The sequence below is a fragment of the Drosophila teissieri genome, chromosome X (assembly GCF_016746235.2).
Source record: "Drosophila teissieri strain GT53w chromosome X, Prin_Dtei_1.1, whole genome shotgun sequence".
Taxonomy (NCBI): Eukaryota; Metazoa; Arthropoda; class Insecta; order Diptera; family Drosophilidae; genus Drosophila; species Drosophila teissieri.
The window spans coordinates 1,364,842-1,384,024 of record NC_053034.1 but is presented as its reverse complement, the minus strand read 5'-3'; the positions used below and the strand labels follow the sequence as shown (position 1 = coordinate 1,384,024).

At 51.3% G+C, this 19,183-nt stretch overlaps 1 protein-coding gene across 1 annotated transcript in view; it reads left to right on the top strand.

Moving 5' to 3' along the window:
* The window catches only part of LOC122624494 (mucin-5AC), a 97,798-nt gene extending 78,929 nt beyond the window's left edge, over nucleotides 1–18,869 (top strand). Inside the window, exon 8 of the mRNA XM_043804079.1 lies at nucleotides 18,115–18,869. Within this exon, the coding sequence (XP_043660014.1) occupies nucleotides 18,115–18,173 (59 nt within the window). The 3' untranslated portion in view covers nucleotides 18,174–18,869. The remainder of the gene's footprint in view (nucleotides 1–18,114) is intronic.
* The last annotated feature ends 314 nt before the right edge of the window (nucleotides 18,870–19,183 follow it).

Below are 19,183 nucleotides of genomic sequence, written 5' to 3'. Positions count from 1 at the left end.
TCAAAAATGTGAAATTTGGCCAAAAAATACATTTTTCAAAATCTGCAAAATAGTGATTGGGGTCGTTAGTTGGGATCATTAGCTGTGCAAAACAGTAGTTATGATGGATTTGTGAAGTGTTTTCGCCAAGTTATGATTCAAAACCCCTAGGAAAATATGTACTATTTATAATCCTCATTTTTGCACAGAAATAGTTAGTTTTTTGTTTACAAAAAGTGAAGGAATCATCTGAATATAGAATGTCATACCTCGTTGAACTCGTGCTGAAATTTCCAATCGAATGGCGTCCTTGGTTTGAAATGCTCAATTTTGGCCATTTTTCGCAAATTTTAATGATGTTACCCCTTACAGAAAATGCGAAATTTAGAAAAAAATGAATTATTGAAATTCCCCAAAAAAGTGATAGGGGTCGTTTATTGGGGTCATTCCTTGCTCAAAACAGTAATTTTTATGCCTGTGTGGCGATTTTTAAGAAAGTTGTGAAGAAAACCCCTCCGGAGAATACGTAGTTTTGCTTAATCCTCATTTTTGCACAAAAATAATTAGATTTTTGTTTACAAAAAGAGGAGGAATCATCTGAATATAGAATGTCATATATCGTTGAACTCGCAATTAAATTTCCAATCGAATGGCGTCCTTGGCTTGAAATGCTTAATTTTGGCCATTTTTCGCAAATTTTAATGATGGTACCCCTTATCAAAAATGTGAAATTTGGCCAAAAAATACATTTTTCAAAATCTGCAAAATAGTGATTGGGGTCGTTAGTTGGGATCATTAGCTGTGCAAAACAGTAGTTATGATGGATTTGTGAAGTGTTTTCGCCAAGTTATGATTCAAAACCCCTAGGAAAATATGTACTTTTTATAATCCTCATTTTTGCACAGAAATAGTTAGTTTTTTGTTTACAAAAAGTGAAGGAATCATCTGAATATAGAATGTCATACCTCGTTGAACTCGTGCTGAAATTTCCATTCGAATGGCGTCCTTGGTTTGAAATGCTCAATTTTGGCCATTTTTCGCAAATTTTAATGATGTTACCCCTTACAGAAAATGCGAAATTTAGAAAAAAATGAATTATTGAAATTCCCCAAAAAAGTGATAGGGGTCGTTTATTGGGGTCATTCCTTGCTCAAAACAGTAATTTTTATGCCTGTGTGGCGATTTTTAAGAAAGTTGTGAAGAAAACCCCTCCGGAGAATACGTAGTTTTGCTTAATCCTCATTTTTGCACAAAAATAATTAGATTTTTGTTTACAAAAAGAGGAGGAATCATCTGAATATAGAATGTCATATATCGTTGAACTCGCAATTAAATTTCCAATCGAATGGCGTCCTTGGCTTGAAATGCTTAATTTTGGCCATTTTTCGCAAATTTTAATGATGGTACCCCTTATCAAAAATGTGAAATTTGGCCAAAAAATACATTTTTCAAAATCTGCAAAATAGTGATTGGGGTCGTTAGTTGGGATCATTAGCTGTGCAAAACAGTAGTTATGATGGATTTGTGAAGTGTTTTCGCCAAGTTATGATTCAAAACCCCTAGGAAAATATGTACTTTTTATAATCCTCATTTTTGCACAGAAATAGTTAGTTTTTTGTTTACAAAAAGTGAAGGAATCATCTGAATATAGAATGTCATACCTCGTTGAACTCGTGCTGAAATTTCCATTCGAATGGCGTCCTTGGTTTGAAATGCTCAATTTTGGCCAATTTTCGCAAATTTTAATGATGTTACCCCTTACAAAAAATGCAAAATTTAAAAAAATTTAATTTTTCAAAATCAACAGAAAAGTGATAGGGATCATTAGTTGGGATTGTTAGCTGTTGAAACAGTAGTTTTTGTGCCCGCGCGACGTTTTTTGACCAAGCTATGATGTTACAACTCCGTAATGAACATAGTTTTCCTATAATCCGGATTTTTCCAACAAATCAGCAGGAAAGCGATAGGATTTGTTAGCTGAGATAATTAGCAGTGCAAGAGAGTAGTTCTTAGGCTGTGTTTAAGCCCCGTAATGAACCCGTTTTGCAACTCCAGGCGAAAGTCCAGCCCCTAAGAAGCATCTTCTGTTAGCCAGCAATCTGTAAGGAGTGGTGCCCAAATCTCCAGGGGCTGCACACACTCGCGAATAGTAACTGAGTATGGATCTTCCTGGCAAGGACACGTTTCCTCGGGGTGGCACTCGAATGCGGATGTCAGGCGAAGGCCTGAGCAGAAATACATAAATATTTCGCGAAGCTTTGCCAATTTTGGGGACTGGAGGAGAAAGTGCGAGCATTGTCGTTCAATGCTGGTCACAGAACAAAATATTAAAAATCTTCGCACGCATTTTGGTCGCGCATTAAAATCAAAGTAAAATGGCATCAATATAAATACTCGTAAATTTGCAATTTCGAGCCGAGCCCCAGAAAGCATCCCACATCCCAAGTCCCACACCCAAATGCCATCTCCGGCAGTTCTGTCAACATGCGCGGCATGTGAGCTGCTCCTCAGCCCTCAGCTGCCGGGATGGGGAACTGGAACAGGACGAGGAGGAGGAGGAGGAGGAGGGGCAGGACCGCTGCGCCACAGCGGATCGTAAAAGGCCTGCTCCACTCCGTCGTCGTGGCCATGGCTCATTCGCGTGCTTAGCCTGCGAAGCGCATATGTTTAGAGAAATTAGTTTTTCATAACGCACAAGTTGTTATTGCCACCCACGCACACACGCACACACACACACACACACGCGCGCACACACACTGGCATACTTGTGAGTGGGCTGGCTTTTAACGGGATTTTTTATTGCAAATTCTATTCAAATATCCATTCAGTTTTATGGGCCACGGCAGCCCCGCTGCCTTTGAAGGCCCGAAATTCGCATATGAGCTAAATTCCGCCAGCCACCCACCACCGCACCATCCAAACATCCAGCCATTCAAACATCCAAGCATCTAACCACCCCACCACCCCACCAGTCCGCCCGTCCGCCAATCCGCCCAGCGACCCAAGGGGACCGCGCCGCTACCTTGTTGTTACCGTTTTTATTTTTATTTCATTTTTTTTTAAACAAACACAATTTTTAATATGCCTGCAATTTTTATGAGTGTTTAGAGGAATTTTATTGCACAAGATTTCCCATGCCTAGGCGGGGGCTGCTGGCGGAATGTGGTCCCACGTCGCGTATGCGCGATAAGCGCCCACATCGCCCCACATTGCCCCACCTCGAATCGCATTTGTGTGCCCGAAATGTCCTCGAGTGCCATAAAAATAAAGAATGAAAATAATATTAAATATTATAATGTTAGAGCGGCGAACTGCTGCTGCTGCTGCTGCTGCTGCTGCTGCTGCTCCGCCTGCGACCCAAAGTGCCAACTAGCCGGGTGCTCGGCAGCGCGTCCTTAGGTGCCACCAGCGGCTCCAAGACAAATGATCGCCCCTCCACTTGCATGCCACTGCTCTTAATGTTCCTGCAACACATCTCTGCGCGGCTTACTCCCTATTGTGCCCCATTCATTGCGGCAGCCACACTCCACAGCTCACGTCCGCACAGACATATGTCTTCTAGGCTCGTGCTCCTAGAAAATGGCCATAATTGGGTATTGGTATTACATATTTGCCACACTGCCACTAGCGAAGCAGGAAGTAATAGGATTAGCACTTCACACTTAACACGGATATAGCCTGACTAGTCTAGTTACTTATTAGCTTGTTAGTGATCATAATTAATTGAGACTAGTGTTGCCTCACATGCCGAGGATAGCACTGCGGAACTGGGGACTTTAGGGAGTCCAGGGAGTCTAGGGACTCGCAGCCCGAGCTTCACCACATCGCATGCTGTGCAGCATATTCCCGAAAATAGCCATGTGAGTGTAGCCACTCCTGTCCCGCAGGAGTTCAACTCATTTGCCCTTATCGCCAGACACAGATCTTGGATAGTAAAACAAAGGCGTTCCCCCGCCAAATGCCTTCCCTTCTGGTTAGTCCAAAGCTTGGCTCCCAGTTGGCCAGCGTCCAACGACCAGCGTCCATCGTCCATCGTCCAATGTCCCATGTCCCATGTCCCACGTCCTACGTCGCACGTCCAGCTGCGGCGCAGATCCGGCTCGCTGGACCAACGGATTGAAGATAGAGAGCTAGCGACCGCTCGACCCCATTTATGGATCATCATAAAATGGCAGAGACAGGGCCTTATGGAAAATAGGCAACAATATATTTATTATTTTCGTGCAATTTCATTTTGGGAAGAGCGCGAAGTATTATTACCAAAAGTCGTCGTCGCTGATGCAATCGCCGATGGTAGATGATGCTAGATGGTAGATGGTCGATAGAGTTGGGTCCAGGCCCAGCACTCTCATTCACGTATGGATGGGTAATGACTTTTTTATGGCCATGTCGGAGCAAGGCCAGAAGCCATCGGAGTAGCAGCAGCAGCAGGACGGGGTAGGACGGGGCAGGAAACACAAAAACACAGCCAAGTATTTTATGACATGTTATTAAAATGCGCCATCGTCAGGAGTGCTGCAGGTGGGTCGCATGTGCCCAGGATGGGGCTCCAAAGGCCGCGATCCACGATGTTATTAGAAAACATTACTGGTCCGCTGGCATTGGCATTGGCATGGCATTGCTATCGGTATCAGTAGCCGTCTCAGTATGAGTCTCAGTATCGGTATCAGTATCTATCCCCGGCTGCATTTTTATGTATTGCCAAAATGATGTTCTATAACATTTTTATTATGAATAACGGCTATGAAATTGCGCTGCGAAACAAAAGAGCTCAAGAGCCCGGCATCCCGAATGCCACCGAATCCCGAATCCCAGATCCCACATCCCTGAGCCCAGAGCCCAAAGCCCAAAAATTCAGTTCCCAGTTGAAGAGGCAAAGCAGCAACAGTCGCAAGTCAAGGACTCGCTGAAGGAAGGGAGTCGGGAGTCGGGAGTCCTGCGGCCACATAAAAAAGCCAACACACGAAATGCAAATTGTAAATTACAAATTTGCAATAAAAATTTTTAATAGAATGAAACATTTTGCCTTTATGAGTTTGTCTTTCGGCTGAATTTATCTGCTTTTATGATAACGTGATGTGGGCCACGCCCCCAGCCGCTGCTCCTCCCTCCTCCCACCCGCGCCGCCCCCCTTTTCTCGTCGTCATCATTTTCTCGTATTGTTCTTGTTTGTCGTAACAGTTTTGCATTAACATTAACGTAATTCTCTTTGGCATTATCATAAATACATTTTACGCATATTGCCAAGAAGGCAGCCGCCTCTCAGCGCTTCTGAGTGGGTGAAGTGGGTGGAGTGGGTGCAGTGGGTGGTTGGGCGCATAGGAATAAGGAGAAGGAGAATCCTTGGAGGGCTTAGCACGCACTTTATCGCCCAGCGTGCATAGAATAATGCCCATCAACGGGCACAGCGTCCAGTTCGGAGCTAATACGGAGCTCCAAGCTCCACTTGGGGATTGGGGATGCAGGATGTGGGATGGGGGTGGTTCGGGGTCGCATCAGCCAACCACATGGCGCTGCACTAGCACTAGCGGTGGGTGGTGGTGCATTAGTTGGCAACACGAAGCAACCCCCCCACCGCCGAGGACTCCGGCTCCGACTAGGCCATCAGCTCGTGACCAATCACCGCTGGCAGCGGGACTTAGAAGCCTTTCAAATCGTTGCATCCGCACTCGGCAGGCTCGTCGGGACGTGCGAGCGCACTCGTTGCTCGTCGGCTGTCCTGCCACGCGGGGCCCGTTCAGTGCGCTTTGCTTTTTAGCCCCTCTAATCAGGGTGCTGGATGGGTGGTGGGTGGGTGTCCACACTTGTCCTTCGGCTAGCAAATCGTCCTTGCTGGCGCGCCCTCGCTCGCTCGCACTCACACTCGCTCGCGCACTGCGGTGGCTCCTAGCTCGCCTGCCGTCTCGCTCGCCCCCACACGCTCTATTCGCATAGTTGTGCTCGCCATGTGTGTGTGTGCCTGTGTGTGTGTGTGGGTGTGTGTGTGTGCGTGGTCGTGCTTTTCCGTCGGCATTGCCACACGCCAGCCACATCCTGGCATCCTGGCATCCTGCGAGCCTCGGCTCCACTCGGCTCCCGTTCGGCTCGTCTCGTTACGCCCCCCAGCCACCCCCTCGCCCTCCTGGCCCGCCTCGCCCGCCTCAGCGCCCACCCGCCGCCGTCCCTCGCTGGTGTTTTGCGCTTGTTTCTGCGTCGGCTCGTAGACGCAGCACCGACCGCAGGCACTTCATGGGCGGCAGGGGGGGCGGCCGGGCGGCGGGGCGCGCTGTCCTAGATTTGTTTAAATTATTTTGCGATAGTGTGATTGGCCTGTGCGCCCCCACCCCCCCGCCACCCCGCCAGCTTTGGCCGCCAGCCAATGGCAGCCTTGCACATGCTTAGTCGCACTAGAGCTCGGTATCTGTCCGCACCCCCGCACCCCGCACCCCCCTCTTGGCCGCCCGGGCCTGACCTAAATGCGTGTCGTTGTTGCCGAATAGTGCATGTCAAAGCGCCGCCCCGCCCCCGCTCCCCCCATCGCTCCTCCACCGAACTATGGTGCTTTGGGCCAGGTTTTGTGGTTCGGTGGTTCTGTGGTTCTGTGCCTGTGGTTGGCCCAAATCGACGCACATGCCTGGGTGTGCTTAGTTTGCGTGATAGGCCATCGGTCGATGGGGCTGGATTTGCATACGTGTGGGCGAGCTTAGAAACTACTGGCTGCCGACAGCTGGTCCAATGGGGCCATGCTGCATAGTGGGGCATGCTGCAGGGACTTAGAATCCATGCGATCAGATGATCCTTTGCGAGGCAGCCTTCCTCGCGGGTTTTAGACACATTTCGGTAACATTTCAGAGTCGCTGTGGAGCGCCAGGCATTTAAATTAATTTCAAAATAATCATGAGCAGGAAGTGGGCCACTCGGGGAGCAGTCGGAGGAGCAGTTGGGCTTAATTCCCGGGCCAAGACAAAAGCTGCGGGGAGTGCGGGGCTTGGGGGTTTATGGTTGAGGGTTGGGGAGGGGTACTGCTGCTTGGGAACACGGCATGTGCGTGTGTGCCAAGGATTTTCAGGGTTAAATTAGCTGACTGCGAGCGTGTGGTTAATTTTTCCCCAGAGCAGAGTGGTGGGGGAAGGAAGAGGGGGTGGGGGGAAGTGTCCTGGCTGGGATGGATGCTTTGTCAGAGGAACGTGGCTGCTGATGGGCAACGTGGCTGACGATCTTGCCTGACATCTGAGACGCAGCTCGGCGAAAGGCGAACCCGTGGCACATGTAATGAAATATGCTTAAGAAGTGCCCCACTCCCCACTCCCCAGTCCCCAGTCCCTCTGCCCCGCGTTCCTTTCATTCTATCTGCTTAACTTTTTGCCGGGGTCGGAGTGTTGCCTACGCAGCTGACGGAACAGTTCCAAGCCCCAAACCCCAAACCCGAAGCCCCAAGGACGGGGAATGGGCGGGGGCGGGTGCGGGGGTGGTAAACAACAAGCATATGAAAAGTTTGTTAAGAATTCTTTTTGTGTATGCGCTAACCCACAGAAAGGCACACACACACACCATCTTACTAATGCCGCAGCTACATTTGCGGTTTTAACTCTTCGCCATTTGGCACCCACCCCCCTGCCAAACACCCCCCACACACCCACAACCCCAACACCCACTCACAAATGTCATATGCATAGTTGCTGTGTCCCAGAGTCCCGCAGTCCCGAAATTATGAGACAGAAAATGCGACTCATTAAAGTCAGCGCCAGCAATCGCCGGAGATGAAGAATGATGGATGTTTCCTGATGGATGCTCGGCTCAGCTTCCTGCTGAATTGGCCAGGACCTGTCTCAGTTAGCTCCTTTGTGCACAACGGGGAGTGAATAAAAATCGAGTACACCCACACCCACACCCACACCCAGTACACAAAGCGAGTAAAACAATTCTGCGGCTCCGCTCCGTTGGACTAAGTCCTCAATGGGGTAAGCAATAGGCTGCCGAGGGGGGCAGTGGTGTTGGTGTGTGTGCGGGTGTGTGAGTGTGTGGGTGTTGCCAGGACACTTGGCAAATGCGTGGATGTGTGTGGTTGTGCGAGTGTTCTCCGTTGCCTTGAGGCAAATTAAAAATTTCGGTTCCCGACTTTTTCCTCTATGCTCGCTTTTCAACCGCGCTCCTTGCAACTCTTCCACGAGGTTTCTGCTCCACCTCCAGCTCCACCTCCACCTCCACCTCCTGCTCCTGCTCCTCGACAGGATCCTTGCTTATTTTTTGGGTGCTCCGCTCCGCAAGTCCTGCCCCCCCAAAACTCCTGCTCGGTCGGTCGCTGGGAAAAACTTTCTAATAATGTTGTACACAATTTAAATAGAATTTGCTGTGCTCCTCAGTCGGCAGTCGGAGGCATCGTGCGAAATACTCCTCCTCGTGCCGAGCAAGGCGCACAATCAACTTGGCCAAGCCAAGAATATGGCTGCTCGCAAAGAGGGCTGAGATGCTGGATGTTGGGATATGAACACGCGGTTTCTCATTATGCTAACGAAGTAAAAACTTTACAAGCACATATGAGCGCTGAAAACTCTGGCCGGGAATGGAGGCTGCCAAGTAGAAATGGCAGTGGGAGTGGCATGGTGCGGCATGGTGTGGCATGGTGGGGAGGCAAAAATTGAAAGAAGACGCAGCAGCCCGAAAACACAACAACAGGCGAGAGCATACATATATGTATAACTATCGCAGGCAGCGCAGCAAGTGCAAAAAATAAGATGGCAACAAAATAAGGCGCCACAAACCGCAAAGGCAGGGGAAATTAAAAGAATCGAAAAGAAAAGAGAAGAAAAGAGGAGAGGAGAGGAGAGGAGAGGAGAAAAGGCGGTGACTTAAACCCAAAACCCCAAATAAAATATGCATAATAATATTCACAATAATACATGCATATGCCGCCGACTTGCCAACTTTTCGCTCAGCCCCCGCTCCTGCCCCTCCTCCTTGCCGCCTTGCCGCCTTCACGCATAGCTCAAGCTCCTCCGCGCAAAAGGGGCGTGGCCAGGCGGCAGTGCGTTTCTCTGGCGCTGCCAAGTTGCTAACAAGCTTAGTTCCCCTTGCGCAACTTGCTCATTTCCCACACGGGCACAGGCACAGCCACTGGCACACAGGATCCCCGGATCCTTTGAGCCGCTCAAGCAGTGCGAGAAGCACTGGGGAAGTGCTGCAGCACTTTTAATTAATTTAGCTGCCCGAATCGTCGAGCCACGGAACCCACAGCACTCCACTCCGCCGGAGATGGAGAGGCCACTTTCCAAGGATGCTCCGCACTAATCAGCTGTGCATCGGAGCCATTTCGCCAAATCTTGTTTGGGATCAAACTGGCCCAGTTCTCTTCGCTTTCAATCGGTTTTCAGTTTTCCGATGGTGATCCCTTCGATATTGCCACAATGCCAAATGGATTGGGAACTGCTTCCAGAGTAGCGCTGATATATTTGCAATGTTCCTGGTGGTCTGGAAAGAATTGACTTGGAAAGGAAGAGTGGGATTCCCGAACGCAAAGTGGTTGCTTCCGGCCGGAGTGATTCGCCGGGCTAGAGTACAGTTGCGTCCCACTCGGCTTTCCGGCACTAAGAACGGGTCTTTGTGATTCCCGAGAACTGTCCCAGAAGTGTGTAATTACTCATAATGCCAAACACCCGGTTGGGCTAACAAAGGACTTTAATTTAATTGCTAGTAAACAAAGGCGCCTCCAGAAGGGGAAATGGCTGTTGCCGAGCGCCGCAGAAAGCACGGCAGAAAGTAGAAACCAGAAGCCAGAAGCCAGAAACCAGGAGGCAGAAGCCAGGAGGCAGGAGGCAGAAGGCTGGAGCCTACCGAAGACCCAATTCAGGTGGCCCAGCTGGGGAATAATGGGCACTCGAGGCGCAGGACGGAGCGGAAGGATAAGAGCCTGATGACAGGATACATTACGGCTGCTGTTCCACAACAAAGAAACTAGATCCGAGGATCCCCCCCAAAAGGGCGACGAGTCGATTTCAGAGCAATCCAAAAATATACCAACAATCCGCCGTTCTGCAGCTGTGCGGCCTTAATCTTCAAGTTCCGCCGTATCGATTGGCCCGAAAACAAGGCATTCTCCAGGAACTGGGTCCGACTTTCCACGGAAAGGAGAGAAACGTGGTCTGGGCCCAGTTCCTTCGAACAAAACAAAACGAACCGAAACGAAACGCAACGAAACCGCAAATGAACTCCTCCCACAAGTAGCTCAACTTCGGCCGGACGACGGCCGTTGGCCTTGAAGTGTCGAAAGGCAGCCAACAAAACAAAAAGTGTCTGTTGCCAGGAGGCCACCACCACCGCCTCCTCCTCCTCCTCCACCGCCTCCTCCTCCTGTCTCCACACACTCGGTCCACCCGCGGAGGAGTCTCCATGTCCGATGCACTCAGTGCGGTGCCTTCTTATTTCCTTTCCGCCCGCCAACAGGCGCCACCCACAGCCCCCTGCCCCATGCCCCCCTCCTTGCATCGTGCAACTGGTGCGTCGTCACTTTTTCCACCTTTAAATTCGGCAACAATTCAATTTTCTGCGGCTTCCTGCCTGGAGCGGCTGTGTCGTGGTGTGTCGTGGTGCGTCACCTGTCCTTGGATGTCCAAGGAGGCGGGGGAGGCCAGCCATCATCCGCGCTGGCAGCTTCGACACTCTTAGAATCCGAAATGACCCCCAAGTCAGCCGCAGAATGCGCTCCCTGCCCCAAGTGACCAGGGGCCACCTTTCTAGCCGCGCGGCAGGTGGGCGCGGGGTGGCAGCAATTAGCATTAACACAAACGACTTGACTGCAGTTGGTGAGCAAACAAAGCGCTGGGCAGGTCGAGGCGAATGACTTGTATATTGGGCCACTCCAAGCGCCAAGCACCGAGCACCAGGACCTCCTCCTCCTCCACCTTCTGCTCCTCGTGCTGCATGCGGCATGAGGGGCATGTGGCATGGGGCATGGAGCATGCGGCGCAATTTGCGGCCCAGTGACAACATTGCTCGGCCGAATAGAGAGTGGCCGGTGGCCAGAGCACCGGTCGGGGACCGGCACTCCGGACATGGACATGGACATGGCCCAGGACAGGACAGCACAGCACAGCAGAGGACCGAGCCTAACCGGAGCGGACAAGAGGGTCGAGTAGGCGCAGAGGGGGAGGGGGAGCGGGGGAGGGAGCATCAGAGGCACCTCGCCAGGCGGCAGAGGGGTGCTCGCAAGTCAAACAACGCAGAGAAATGAATTATAAAACAACATGCCAACAAAAAGCAGGCCCCTCTGAACCTGAGCCGAGCCCCTCGCCGTCGGTGGGGCCAGCGGAAGGGGGATGAGGGTGGGTGTAATGTGGGGGGGGAAGGGGGTGGAATGTAGAGGGCATGGAGCCGTTAGCAAAGCCGGACGACTGCGGTGCGGAGCTGGGGCATTCCTGGGGTGGGGCCACATGCAATTTTTATTTTATTTAAATGTAATTATCTGCTTGAACACAAAAAAATGCTCATCACGATGAGCAGCATCGCCGGCAACATCCACAACAGCAACAACAACAGCAGCAACAACAACAGCAGCAACAACAACAACAGCAGCAGCAACAACAATAACAGCAGCACATGGGATAAAACATCCAACACACTGACACCCTCACTCACACACGCGCACTCACACTCGCACAGGCAAAAAAATCCATTAAAATTGTGCAGGAAATATAATCAGAAAACAAAAGAAGCGAGCAAAAAAATAGAACGAAAATCGCCAGCACACAAAAAAGGAGGAGTAACAAAAACATCACACATGCAGATGCCCAGAAAGTAAGGCGGGATAAAAAGGAAATGGTAACGCACCCGCCCACTGCAAAAAGTAAGTCTGACTTACGGGGGGCGAGGTGGCACTGGACACTGGACACAGGATCCTCTCGGGACGCATCTACCACCTTCCACCTCCCACCGCCCGCCGCCAGTCGGAGGCATCTCCGGAGCAGCAGGCGTGGCCTTTTTGTGCTCATTTGCCACGCACTTTGGGCAACGGCAACGGCAACTGCAACTGCAACTGCAGCGGCTGCAGCAACATCAGCAGCAACAGCAATGAGGCTATGCCTACGCCTATCGACCGGCGACCAGGACGAGGATGGATATGGAGACCACGACCAGGACGAGCAGGCCACCAATGACGTGTTGCCTTTTCGATTTATTTTTCGACAGGCGCTGCCCGCTCCCCTCACCTGCCGCCTATATACCCACAAACACACACGCGCACACACACACGCAGCACAACTCGTATGTACTGCCATGTGTGGCAGTGTGTGTGCGCCTCCCTTTTTTTTCTGCAGCGCAGTTTTCGTTTACTTTTTGGCGGCCGAAAAATGTTCAAAAATAAAACGAAAGCCCGCATTACGTGCGACACCCGCGCACCCCACCCACCAACCACCACCGCCCACCAAACGCCGCCCACCGCCCACCGCACAGCCCCAACCCTTTCGCCCACTCAGTGCAGGCCAACTGGCCCCACCGCCCGCGAAGAGGCTGAGGAGCCGGTGAACAACATCAACAACAGCAGCAGCAGCAGCGCCATCGGCTCGCCAGTTTATCGATGTCTTTAATGCGCAGCGGGGATTGGGATTGGTATTGGGATTGGGATGTGGCACAATCTGTGATTGTGGATCGCGGATGAGCAGGGATGCAGTCCAGTGATGACGCTGCACTGCAAGCCACTCTAGCTTAGGTGCAACTTAGGAAGGCTTCAAATGATGAGTGTGCACCTAAGCGATTTAAGAGGCGAAACTAAGCCAGGATTAAACGAGGCAACATCAGAGATGGCTTCTGTGCTGAGCCCGCGGCGGATTCCGTTTTGGGACCGAGATTTGCAGGCGGCATTCCACAATGGAAGCAATGGAAGAAATGGAAGGAATGGAAGGGAGCGGCACTTTGAGGCTGTTGTGCAATAATTAAAATCATGTTAGATGCTTTGTGGCTGCGCATGCAATGCCGCAGTTGCACGCTTGTGTGCCAGGCGACTGCTGACAGGCGACAAGCTCAAAGCGATGTGATGCCACCCAGCCCCACCAGCCCCACCAGCCCCACCAGCACCACCAGATCCACCAAGTCCTCCCCCTCTGGATTCTGCATTCAGCACACCAAATTCGGACAGAGGCGGCACGCTGATGTCCGCTCCGCAGTTGAGCCTCCGCTGCATGTTGAATGTTGAATGTTGCATGCTGCATGCTGCAGCTGCAGATGGAGATGGAGATTAAAACCCGACTTTGATGCACAGATGGCGTCTTTGATTTTAGTCGCTGTCGCTGCTGCCTTTCATCTTTTTGTGGCTTCACTCCGGGGCGCTGGGCCCGGAGCTTCCTGATGCTTCCTGATGATTAAAAACCGTTTGGCGCTGCATTGGGCTGGGCATAGTTTCCCAAGCCACCCAAGTACAGTTGCCACAATTCTATGCTAGCGACGCCCACTGACCCTTGGCCAGAGGCAGATTCAGAGGCAGAGCCAGAGCCACCACGCAGTCCAATCGCTGAAATCATTTTCAGCGCTATAAAAACTTTTGCATTAAAATGCCAAACAACCGCCGTCACCTTATCTAAAACGAGCTGCTGCGAGTTTGGTGGTGCGGTGGTGCGGTGGTGTGGTGGTTCGTTGGTTGGGTGGCGCGGATTCGAAATCGCCAAATACAATGCCAAATAGCACTCGGGGTGGAGGAGGTGGGTTCCAGGTGGTAACCCTTTAATTCTGATCCTTTTTTTTGGACAGTTTTTTATTTAATGTGCGCATTTCCCACATGTCGACGATTGTGGTGGCGTCGACGCCGGCTGAGACTGGATCGGCGGATGGGCACGAGGATGTGGATATGGATGTGGATGTGGATGTGGATGTGGATGAGGCACTGCAGTCGGCGCCAGCGTCCACGTCAGCCCCGCTGGAGTGGAGTAGAGTGGTGAGGAGTAGAGTGGAGTGGAGTGGAGTGGAGTAGAGTGGAGTGGACCAACTTTTTATCGATCTGCCGCATAGTAATGAGGGGGAGATGGGTCGCCAAATACGCCTAGAGTGGTTGGCCCCGCGTAAATGTTTGCTGCTGGCCACGAGTGGAGTGGCGGAGAGGGGGGTTTCGCCAGGCGGGGGATGCACTAGGCAGGCGTTGGCAAAAAGCACGAAAAAAGCTAAACAAAAGCGAACCCAAAGCCCAAGTGATTAATTCAGTATGCGAATATTCATATGTGCAGGCCCATCAACCACCGCCCTCCTCCCACCTCCCACCACCCACCGCTTACCGCTCACCGTCCACCGCCCGACCCCCTTCAGCTCCCCCCGCGATCTGCGTTAGCGAGCCAAGTCATGTAATGAGCAGAAATTTCCAGCCCAAAACTCGAAACCAGAAAAAGGGACCCAAAAAAGTGGCGTAATAACCGCGGGGCAGGGGGGGATGCGTTTCAGGGTCTGTGAAAAATGAAGGGACGCGAAGCGCCAAGACCCACGTACTCCCCACCTCCTCCTCCGCCTCCGCCTCCGCCTCCGCCTCCTCCTCCCCCCTGACTCGACCGCAGCCACTTTCTAATTAAGCGTGCTTAGTTGTCGTGGGTTACGCGGGCTGTGCGGCAAGGCGGCAAGGCGGCGTGGTCAACGGATGCTGGCTGTGAGTGTGGTGAAGGGGAAGGGGGAGGGTGCTTGGGAAAGGGAAAGGGTCAGGCCGCTGGTCAGCCCAACATGTCAGCTACAGACGCTGGGTGGTGTGCACACGCATGTCTAAAATATCTAAATCGCCATTCGCGTTTATCTCTCGTTGTGTGTGCAGCGCGGTGTGTGTCTGTGTGGGTGTGTGGGGAAGAGGAGGGGGGAGGGGAGTAGTGGTGGGGCTGGGGGCACTGTACGGTGTACATACTATTAGGTATGCCTGTACATAGGCGTTGGTGGGGGTAGATAGCGCAGCTAGGGGCTGAGGGTGCGAACCCTTTTTGTTTTGACTGAATGATGTTGGCAAAAAAAGTTTCTAATGAAAACTCCCCGAAAAAAAGGGACGAAACGCTCGCACAAAGAGCCCCCACTTACACAGACGCGTTCCCGTCCAAAGGGTTGACTGACGAGGGGTAGTGGTGGGGGAGGAGGAGGCGGAGGAGGAGGAGGGGCGGTCCCCTCATTACACAACGCAAATATCGTGTACACACATGCACGTAGCACGTAAACGGTATGTATGCGAATATGAATATGCAAATAGAGCGCTGTCTCTGCGGGTGTGTGTCTAAGCAGCAGACAAGACTAAAGGGGCCGGGGGCAAAGAACCCCTAACTGCAGTCGCTTGCATCCCTTAAAGACCCCGCACACACTCACACACACACACACACCCCCAGCTGAGACCCCCCGGAACCCCCAGTCCCGATTATCACATTGCTATCGGTCGCGCCTAGGCCTCTCCTGTCTTTGCAATTTGTGTAGTTCAAGTGCAGTTGAGCAAAGCACCCGCACCCACACCCAACACACACACCCACACCCACAGCCACAGCAGTGCCCAAGAGCGACACATGTACAAGTGCAGGAACAAACGGGAACAGGAGCCGGGACAAGCACGGCGAGAAAAGGAAGAAAAGGAGCAGAGGACAAAGCCGAAGGACGAAACAAAAGACGCCTCCCCACTCCCGGCTCACTCCTGGCTCACTTCATTTCACTTTTCATACTCGCACACCCGCAATCCGAGACAAGTTTGCCTGGCAGTCGCTCCTCGCTTCTCACTCCTCACTCCAGCACCACCCACCCTCCATCCTGGAGGCTGCTTCAATAGCGTCTCAAACTTTTCGTTTCGTTTCGTTCCGTTTCGTTTGGCCCTCCCGCTTTTTATGGATCGACAAGTAATTCAGCCGTGCAGTTTGACCCCATACCGCTGGAGTCGCCCTAAGTTACTGCACCAGGACCTGTTTGTGTACTGCGACATTCATTAGCCTGTTGTGCAGACATGCCACATGCCACATGCCACATACCACTTTCATCATTCTCATCATCCACCCCAATCCCAGGCGGTCTGTGCAAATTACTTAGGGATATGAGTTTTCTTTTGCTTGCTTTCTTTTCTTTTCTGCCCTGCCGAAGCTTCTGCCTAGTTTTAGTCGTGTGTCTGCATGAATCTGAATATGAAGCTGAATGTGAATGTGAATCTGTATATGAATCTGCAGTATCCCGGGCTTGGGAGTGGATAAGTCATGAAAAAGTACAAAATTAGTACAATCTATTAGAGCTCGGATATATTGGAGTGATACACAGGCACGACTATTAGCAACTGCAATTGGTGGCGTTTAGCAACATTTTCATGTTTTATATAAATATTTTTTTACACTTTCCGCCATCTGAGATTTGAAACTATTTTTAAGCCTCTAATGAGAGAAATGAAAAGGTTTCAAACCCCGAAAGATTGGAGTCTGTGACTGCTGCTTTATATACAAGTCTATTTATATATTTCTGGATTGTACTACTCCACTGCGATTCACTGCGATTCATTGCGATTCACTGCTATTCCCGGGTGAATGCCAATGGCGAATCCCATCCTCCGGCCTTGGAAGCATGGCTTTATGGGCGCTCAAGTGGGATCGCAAATAAGTGTCAGACATGTGAAGGGGCCTCCTAATCCGGCTGCCCAATTTGCCGGCTCCTTGGTGAGGCGTCAACCGCTTCGTTGTTCCTAGGAAAGTGAAACTTCCACACACACTCATCACGCTACTGCTAGGATAAGCGGGAGGGTATGCGGGGTATGCGGGGTAAGAGGGCGAGTGTGTGCAAGTGTGTGCGTCATCGCTGCAAGGGGGTGCTTAGGCGTTGCAGCTTTTCCGGCTGCAAAATGGGGTTAAATTGCACAGAAATCACGCGTCGTGCATGCCCCACACCTTCTCCTCCTCCCTCTCCTTCCCCTCCCACTCATACGGCAACTCCCAAACCGAATCCGAATCTCCCCGCGCCCGCTGCAGCATCATCACACACACACACACCCACAGAGCCCACTGTCGCTTTGTTTGGGAGCACTTAACACGACGATGACGACATGCACTTGAGCCTCACAAAGGCCTACCCCCTCCCACTCCCACTCCCCCCGCCGGGGGAGCATTGCACAGTTAGATGCACTAGACAGCCACGAGACAAGACGAAAGCGAGGCGAGGCGAGACGCATTCTAACCCTTTGGCGCAGATTCCACCCCCAGCTGAATCGGTGGAGGGGTTGCATTAGAGTGCCGACTGCGCCAACTGCGCCAACTGCGCCGCCTGCTGCCTCTGCAGCCTATGCAACCTCTGCAGCTGAGACGCTCGCCTCTTGTCACGTTAATGTAGAATCCACTGCTGGCCGCAGCTTTAGTTGCACCCCCAGAAGCGGCAGCGCCCCACACCCACATCCACGCCCACTCACTGGCCGCCCCCGTCAGGTGTAAAAAAGGGGAAACTGTGATGCAGCCGGGGGATGAGCAACAGGGTGCTGGGGCGGGGGCACAAGGGTTCAGAAGCTGCAACGAAAGTGAAACGGTGGTGGCTCCCGCCAGGACTGTCTACACGCGCTCTGGGGCTGCTTAAGTCGAAGCTGGGTGTGCTGGCTGTGCTGCTGTGCTGGCTGTGTGCACTTTCCTGCACTATTCAAAAGTGAACTGAGTGGCGGCCGTCTGGGGTGCCGTGCCGAATGGGTTGAAGGACGTATGCGAGGCGACACGTCTGCCCCACAAGGGGTTGGCATGCTTGCATGCTGGCATCCTGGCATCCTGGCATGGTCGGGATGGGTATGCTGCACTGGGAAGAAGATGCAAAGATGGCGATGCCACTGCCACTGCCACTGCCTCATCCACTGCCATTGTCGATTTCGATGTTGTGGAGAAAAGGATGGCAAAAGGGAAGTCGAGGGGGACGGGTGCTGGAAATGGAAAGCAGCCTCAAGACGAGCGGCTCCGAGGAAACTCGAGGAAAGGAAAGTGAAAGCCCAGCTCCCATTGCCCATAAAGCGAATGAAATTTCGCTTAGGCTCGTTGCGTTTCTTGCCTTAGAATCGCTTTACGAGGCCTCCGCGATGCCAAAACTTTGAACCAAAATAGAGCACTGACAGAAAAAACAGAGATTCTGATAATTTGCATTTGTATCAACGTTGTAGTTACTACGTCTGGTGTCCTATATGCTTTTCCTTGTTTTAAAACGTCTCTGTATTTCGTTTTCTTTCAGATGGCGTGTGTACGGCGATTGTTTCCAGTGGTCGACTAGGGACAAGCCACGCGAAATGAACTTGAAATGGAAGCCAGAAACGCACTAATGTCCTTCAACGACTGGACCGGCAAATACCAAGTTCGCGGATACAGTTTGCTGATACACCTCCCTGCCCGCTGCTACCCACTGTGGCGGTCTCATGTGCGCGGCGACAAAGTTTTTATTCCTTTGTTTAGAATAAGCATAAATGCGCACGTGTTCCGGCCGCTTTAGTGCACGGCAGATTGGGAGAAGGGGACGGGGCCGTTAAATTTTAATGCGCCCGTATCGATATGCGAGCACGGTCCGCTCCAGCGGAATCTATAAAAGCGAAAATCGCGTGTCACCATCGTGGGATTCCTGTTCCTCTAACGCTGCCTGCGAAGTCTCGATAAGGCAATTGGCATCTGGAGGTTAGTTGTCGGGCGAAGAATGGCAGCTGCATCGCCACACCCGCTCATTGTCTCCAGCCCATGGGAGCTCGCCTATGAATATCCCATGAGCTCACGCACTTAAGCATCTGCTCGCACTTTGCGTAAATTCGCAATGTCGCAACTTCTAATCAATACCGCCAAAAGTTGGCTCAGAGCTCAGCAAGGAGTCCACGCTGTGGTTCCTCAACGTTTACCAATGTATAGAAGCATATGAGTATTACCTTTTACTGGATTTGCGAAATTAGTGATAAACGCTTAAAATGTACTTATTTGATTTTCTGGCAGCTCTTGAGAATACAAATGTTTGAATGTTAAATAAAGATGTTAATTAATTTAAAAAAAAAAAAAACAAATGTTTGATCAGGAAGAGCCTAAAAGACCACAATAAATTATGAATGTTCTCAATAAAAAGTGGTGTATACTTTTGGGCATCCGATCATTAAGTAGTTCACTGATCGTCAGGTAGGTGGCGCTTCAAATTTAATTACAAAACTTCTGTTGCATACTTTTGAGCATTCGATCATGAAGTGGTTCCGGGATCGCCATGTAGATGGCGCATCAAATTGAACTACAAAAAGATCTGGTGCATACTTTTGGGCATTCGATCGTGAAAT